The 6,752-nt window shown below is 55.0% G+C and overlaps 1 protein-coding gene across 1 annotated transcript; it reads right to left on the reverse strand.

Annotated features, from left to right (window-relative positions):
* Positions 1-2,807: 2,807 nt before the first annotated feature.
* Positions 2,808-6,336, reverse strand: LOC132567359 (uncharacterized; the record flags this gene model as incomplete). The annotated part of the gene is made up of 3 exons (XM_060233034.1): positions 5,875-6,336; positions 3,044-3,516; positions 2,808-2,919 (listed from the first exon to the last, which is right to left on the reverse strand). Coding segments are annotated over exons 1-3 (1,047 nt in total), but the record flags the coding sequence as incomplete, so codon positions are not given.
* Positions 6,337-6,752: the final 416 nt, after the last annotated feature.

Consider the following 6,752-nt stretch of genomic DNA (forward strand, 5'->3'; position numbering starts at 1 on the left):
CTGTTCTCTTTTCTTTTACAAAGCTGTATCCTATCATGCAATTTTTTTCAGTATTTGCATGTGTGGGTCTATCCATTATAGCAATCATTACATATCAATTATTTCATCTTTTTGCTCCTCTTCACTAAGTCAGGAAATAATTCAGAAGAATCCTGAGGCACCACTTTTGCATCTGCAAAGAGCAACCATTTAGAAACAGCTGCCTCTATTGTACGAAAATGGTTGGCTTGCAACCTCCCATCAGTGGCCTCAGGATGCCATGGCAGTCATTTTGTAACTGACCACTCCTTCCCATGGCAGCCATTTTGTGGTCACTCCCTCTTCTCATTCTTAAAATCCCACAGGCTTAACAAGATTGGGGCCCCCTGCTTTAGAAGATGATTCAAACTTTGTGTCTGCAGCTTCCCTAAATTGTGAGGAGGGGAAAATCTCTCCTTTCTCATCAACTGGGCACAGCCTATTGCAGGAATTGTGAAAGGAGGCAACATACATTTTGTCTCAGCACAACTATAGGTCTGCTCCTGGAATGAAGTAAAATTTTATTTGGATCAGAATAACCAGTGACAGTTCAAAGAGGTCCATGCATTGTCTGGAGGAAATTGATCATGGCCAACATCCCTCATCACTACTTGTTTTCATATTTAATACAAAGTCCAGGACAGAATAATGCAGAGGCTATTTTACATACTTCCTAGGATCAGTCAACATATACTTTGAAAACAAGAATGTCAGCATTCCCCTTGAAAGGAATAACTATGACATATAAAGATCAGGATGAGAAAGGCCAACAAACAGCTGACTCTTTCCCTAGCAACTATCTTTACTCCTTTTAATAATGCATTTACTGTGCTTCATGGCTTTAGAGGTTAAACTTGCATTAAAGTTTGCTTATATAATTGATGACTCATGCTAGTGATATGGTACTTAATTTGTAAAACATCCAGTTGTGTGTCAAAAGCTTGGCTGACAGCTACATGTCAACCTGGAAGACTTTCTTCTAATCCAATTGTAGGAACTTTTATCCTGTCATTAGAAGAGACTAGTTCCTACTCTGGTTTTTCCACCCTAAGTAATAATAATAATAATAATAATAATAATAATAATAATAATAATAATAATAATAATAATAATAATAATAAATAATAATAATAATAATAACTTTATTTTTATATCTCGCCCTCCCCCGCCGAAGCGGGCTCAGGGCGGCTAGAATCTCTCTACCTAACTGCCACCTCCTCCTTTGCATTGATTCTGACTGGGGAAGGCAATGGCAAACCACCCCGTAAAAAGCCTGCCGTGAAAATGTTGTGGGAGCAACATCACCCAAGGGTCAAAAATGACTGGTGCTTGCACAGGGACCTTTCCTTTCCACTGGCCTTGATTCCTCACTCCTGCACATGCAGCAAGGTCAGTCACAGTTCTCTCAGAGCTGTTCTTTCAAAAGCAGTTCTTGAAAGAGTTCTCTCAGTCCCACCTACCTCATAGAGTGTTTATTGTGGGGAGAGGAAGGGAAGAAGATTGTAAGCCACTCTGAGTGAAGGGCGGGGTATAAATCCTCCTCTTCCTTCTTCCTAAGCAAGTTGAACAGAGGAACCTGGCTTCAAATCCCCCCCTCCACCATGAGCCTAATGTCCCTCATAGGGCTGTTGTGAAGATGAAATGGAGGAAAGGAGAACATACACACACATTCATTTCAAAAAGTGAGCAAAAGGGGTACTTGTTCTGTATGTGCCAATTCTGCCCTGCAAACCATGCCCCCTGAACGTATTTATTCCTATTTGGTGTACTTCCATTCTTGAAAACTGGCTGGGAAAAAACCCCCAAAACAATTAAAGAATGTCTTGGGGGGTGGAGAGTATTTGCAGAGAAAATTAGTAGGGAGGGAACAACTAAGCACTGTTTCCTGTCTTCCAGTTCTCCCTTTCATTGTCCCTTCTTCCTCCACCTTTGCAGCACAAGGCAAATGCTGGGTGTGGGAGCTGGCCTCGTTCCACCAGTGGTGTTATGTACCAGTCTGAGAGACGCGAGTCGGGCAACATAGTTTATTGCATGGTACAAACACGAGGTAAGAGGGAGAACACGCGGGCCGGGTCCCGCATATATACAGCTCCGGAACTATTCACCCTGCTGGCCAGTCCAATGCTGGCCAGCCGTATTTCCCGCCACTCACTGTGATTGGCGGATGACCAGCGCTCTTCGCGGAGGCATCTGGTTGTCACCTATGCCTCCGCGGCTTTAGCGGACTAACGCTTTATCGATGGTACGTTATAACGAAATGGTCGCGCTGTCTTGAATGATGGCGTTCTACGAACGCCATACACTACACTCCTCCCCCCTTAGTTAGTAACATAGTCCTGGAGGTAGGCGGGAGGCCGGCGCTCTCGAGTCGAACGTCGGGGGGTGGCCTGCGGAGTCGTGGTGGCTTCGGGCCCCGGCGTCTCCTCGGGAGCCTGAGCATCCGAGGGTTGCTGGCCGAGTTCGGGGGCTTGGTTTGGCCCTGCGGGAGGGGGCAGCGTCATGGATGGCGGCAGGGTTGCGGTAGGTTCCTCGGGTTGGGCTACCCCCCTTGCTTCTGTGGGTGCTTCGGGTAGGGTCCTGCGGCGCATCTGGTCGATGTGCTGGCGTAGGATCTGGCCCCCCTCAGTGGATACTTCATAGTGACGGGAGCCCACGACCCGTAGCACCCGCCCAGCCACCCACTCGGGTCCCGAGGCGTAGTTGCGGGCGAACACTGGATCCCCGGCAAAGAACCCCCTGGCTGCCTCGCGGACCTCTGGGGACCCTCGTGTGTCAGAGGCTCGGTCGGGGTGTAGTCTGTCTAGCCTTGTGGTGAGCTTGCGCCCCATGAGGAGCTCTGCTGGACTGATCCCTGTGACAGGGTTTGGGATGACCCTGTTGTCGAATAGGAATGCGGCCAGCCTGTGATCCCAGTCGCCCTGCACGATCCTGCCCAGGGCCTCTTTGGTGGTGCGGACCATCCGCTCGGCTTGGCCGTTGGTGGCGGGGTGAAAGGGGGGCCGACCTGATGTGCCTTATGAGGTACCTCTGTAGGAAGGCCTGGAACTCTCCCGAGGTGAAGGCGGCCCCGTTGTCCGAGACCAGGGTGTCTGGGATGCTGTGGGTGCACAGGACCCGGCGCAGGGCTCGGATGGCGGCTGCTGAGGAGGTGGATGCTACAGGGAGGACCTCTAACCATTTTGTGTAGGCGTCCACGATTATAAGGAATATCTGCCCCTGGAACGGCCCCGCAAAGTCTATGTGGAGCCTGGACCAGGGTTTCCTTGTGGTTTCCCACCTTGTGGCCGGGGCGCTGGGTGGGTCCGGCCGCGATTCCTGGCACGCACTGCATCTCCGGACCCAGTCCTCTATTTCTCCGTCCATCCCCGGCCACCACACATAGCTCCTGGCTAGGGCCTTCATCCTCACAATGCCCGGGTGCGTTTCATGTAGTGATGCAAGGACCCTTTTCTGAAGGGGAGGGGGAACCACCACCCGGCTCCCCCATAGCAGGCACCCCTTGTGGGCCGCGAGTTCCTCCCGCCTCATTTTGTATGGTTTGAACTCTCCCCCCAGGTCCCTCTCTGGCCACCCCCTCACCACCCAGTCGAGCACCCTCGCTAGGGTTTTGTCTTTCCCTGTGGCCTTTGCCACTTCGGCAGCGTGTATGGGCTGGTCAGGGAGTGCCTCTATGGACATCACCTGGTGGGCTGGTGCTGGGTCGGGCCCCGTGTCTGGCAGCGGTAAACGACTGAGTGCATCGGCGTGGCCCATCGCCTTGCCCGCCCTGTGTACCAGTGTGTAGGTGTATGAATTTAGGAATTGGTTCCATCTCAACACCCTCTGGGACAAGATTTGGGGGGTTTGACGGTCTGGGGCTAGCAGACCCAAGAGAGGCTTGTGGTCGGTCGCTATCGTGAACTTGCGACCGTACAAATAATCGTTAAATTTGTGAACCCCTGCTACGATCGCCAGGGCTTCCTTGTCTATTTGAGCGTAATTACGCTCCGCTGACGTTAAGGTGCGGGAATAGTAGGCGACCGGTACCTCCCGGCCGTCCGATAGTTGGTGCCCCAGAACAGCGCCCACCCCGTACGGCGATGCATCGCATGCCAGAATGACCGGAAGGCGCTCGTCGAAGTGGTGAAGCACCGCGTTAGAGACCAGGACGTCCTTCACTGCCTGGAACGCAGCGGCTTGCTTCTTCCCCCACACCCAAGGAGCTTTTTTGTCCAGTAACCGGTGCAGGGGTTCCGCGATGGCCGCTTTGTGGGGTATGAACGTGTGATAAAAGTTGAGCACCCCCAGGAAGCTCTGTAGCTCCGCTTTACACGTGGGGGCCGGGGCTTGTACGATGGCCCTGGTTTTCTCCTCGGTCGGGTGGATTCCCTCTGTGTCCACGGCGAATCCTAGGAACTCCACCCGCGGTACCCCCAGCAAACACTTCTCCCTCTTCACCTTAAGTCCAGCGGTTTGGAAACGACGGAGCACCTCCCTGAGACGGTTTCTGAACTCCTCAGGGTTCGGGGCGGCGATTAAAACGTCATCGAAAAAGGGCTGGACTCCTGGGATCCCTTTGAGGAGAGCGTCCATTATACTCTGGAAGATCCCCGGAGCTACGCTGACCCCAAACTGTAGCCGGTTCACCTTGAACGCCCCCCTATGGGTCACAATCGTCTGTGCCTCGGCCGTTTTGGTGTCCACCGGAAGCTGCTGGTAGGCTTGTGCCAAGTCCAGCTTCCCGAAAATTTTGGACCCCGCAAGGGCGGCCAGGACGTGGCTGACAACCGGCACTGGGTAGGGATTATCCTGGAGCGCCTTGTTGATTGTGCACTTGTAGTCGGCACAAATCCTCACGTCCCCATTCGGTTTGACCGGAGTCACTATGGGGGTTTCCCACATGGCGTAATCGACCGGCTCTAGGACCCCTTGTGCTACTAGGCGGTCCAGCTCAGCCTCGATTTTTGGTTTTAGGGCGAAGGGGACTCTCCTTGCCTTAAGCCGGGTTGGTCTGACCGTAGGGTCGAGCGGCAGGGAGATGGCCGGGCCCTTGTAGCTACCCAACGACCCGTCAAAAACCTCTGGGAATTCTCGGCACACCTCCCCGAACCCACCGGCTATGGCCGTTTGTGACACCTCAACTCTGATTCCTAAGGGGCCGAACCACGTGAGGCCCAACAAGGTCGCCAGTGGTCGCTTGACTACCAGGATATCTAGCGGGCCTCTGAAGGACCCTCGCTCCACGTGCACCCTCGCCCACCCCGCGATCTGGACCGGGTTTTTCTGAAAGTCCCGCAGTACAAAGTCGGCCGGCCGCAGCTGTCCTTTGTAGCCGGGGTGTAACTGCCTCAGGGTCTCCTCCGCAATTATGGAGATGGAGGAGCCCGAGTCCACCTCCATGAGGCAGGGGGCCCCCTCTATGCGGACCGACACCTTAATCTTGTTGGGGGTGGCCAGGGGCAGGTTCAGTACCTGTAGCGTGGTGGAGGCCGTGGAGTGGGACTCGGCGGCCTCGTGGTGCGTGGTTGGCCGCGGGCGGTGGGACTTGGCTCGGCAAGCCCGCGCTATGTGACCGGTCTTCCCGCAGCTCCTGCAGTCCCAGGTCCTGTACTTGCAGTCCCGCCGGTCGTGGGGGTCGCCGCAACTGGCGCAGTTCGCTCCTTCGTTGTTGCGTTGGTTCGATCTTTCGTTCGCCCGGGGCCGCTGTGGGGCTCGGGAGGCTGGTCTTGTAGAGTGGTGCAGCTGGAGCGCTTCTCCTTCGTCCTGGTGATGGGGGTCCAGCTCCTCGTGGTGGACGGCTTCCGACTTGGCCCTGGGGAACGTCCGGGAGGCGCGCTCGAAGGCCACGGCCTCGCTGAAGGCGCCCTGAAGCGTGAGCTCTTCCTTTGCGAAAAGCTTTTGCTGGAGCCTCTCGTCGCGGAGGCCCCAAGCGAACCGGTCGGCCAAGGTCTCTTCCAAATTCGGGAAGTTGCAGCTTCCGGCGATCTGGCGCAGGGCGGCCAGGTAGTCTGCAGTGGATTCTCCCTGGGCCTGGTCCCTCTTGTGGAAGAGGAACCGTCGGGCCACCCGCGACGGCTGCGGCAGGAAATGGCCCGTGAGGAGGCGGACGACCTCCGTGTACGTTTTCTCCGTGAGGCGGGCGGGCGCCGAGAGACCCTTTGCGATCTCGAAGGTGGCGGCCCCGCAGACGCTCAGGAGCACGTCCCGCTTCATGCCGTCCTTGGTTACTCGATTCGCCCTCAGGTAGCAATCGACCCTCTCCGAATAGGATTCCCATCCCTCGGGATTCGTGTGGTCGAAAGCTTCGATGTGACCGGTGTTCCCGCTGGGACTGGCCATGGCGGTGGTCGTTGCGAAGTAGCGATTCAGCGATGAAGCGACGGGACGACGGGTTGCCCGTGAGTCTCCTTCGTAGCCCTTGCCGAAGGGCTAAGATCCCATCCTCGTCGCCACTATTATGTACCAGTCTGAGAGACGCGAGTCGGGCAACATAGTTTATTGCATGGTACAAACACGAGGTAAGAGGGAGAACACGCGGGCCGGGTCCCGCATATATACAGCTCCGGAACTATTCACCCTGCTGGCCAGTCCAATGCTGGCCAGCCGTATTTCCCGCCACTCACTGTGATTGGCGGATGACCAGCGCTCTTCGCGGAGGCATCTGGTTGTCACCTATGCCTCCGCGGCTTTAGCGGACTAACGCTTTATCGATGGTACGTTATAACGAAATGGTCGCGCTGTCTTGAATGATGGCG

Source organism: Heteronotia binoei, chromosome 2, assembly GCF_032191835.1.
Source record: "Heteronotia binoei isolate CCM8104 ecotype False Entrance Well chromosome 2, APGP_CSIRO_Hbin_v1, whole genome shotgun sequence".
Lineage (NCBI taxonomy): Eukaryota > Metazoa > Chordata > Lepidosauria > Squamata > Gekkonidae > Heteronotia > Heteronotia binoei.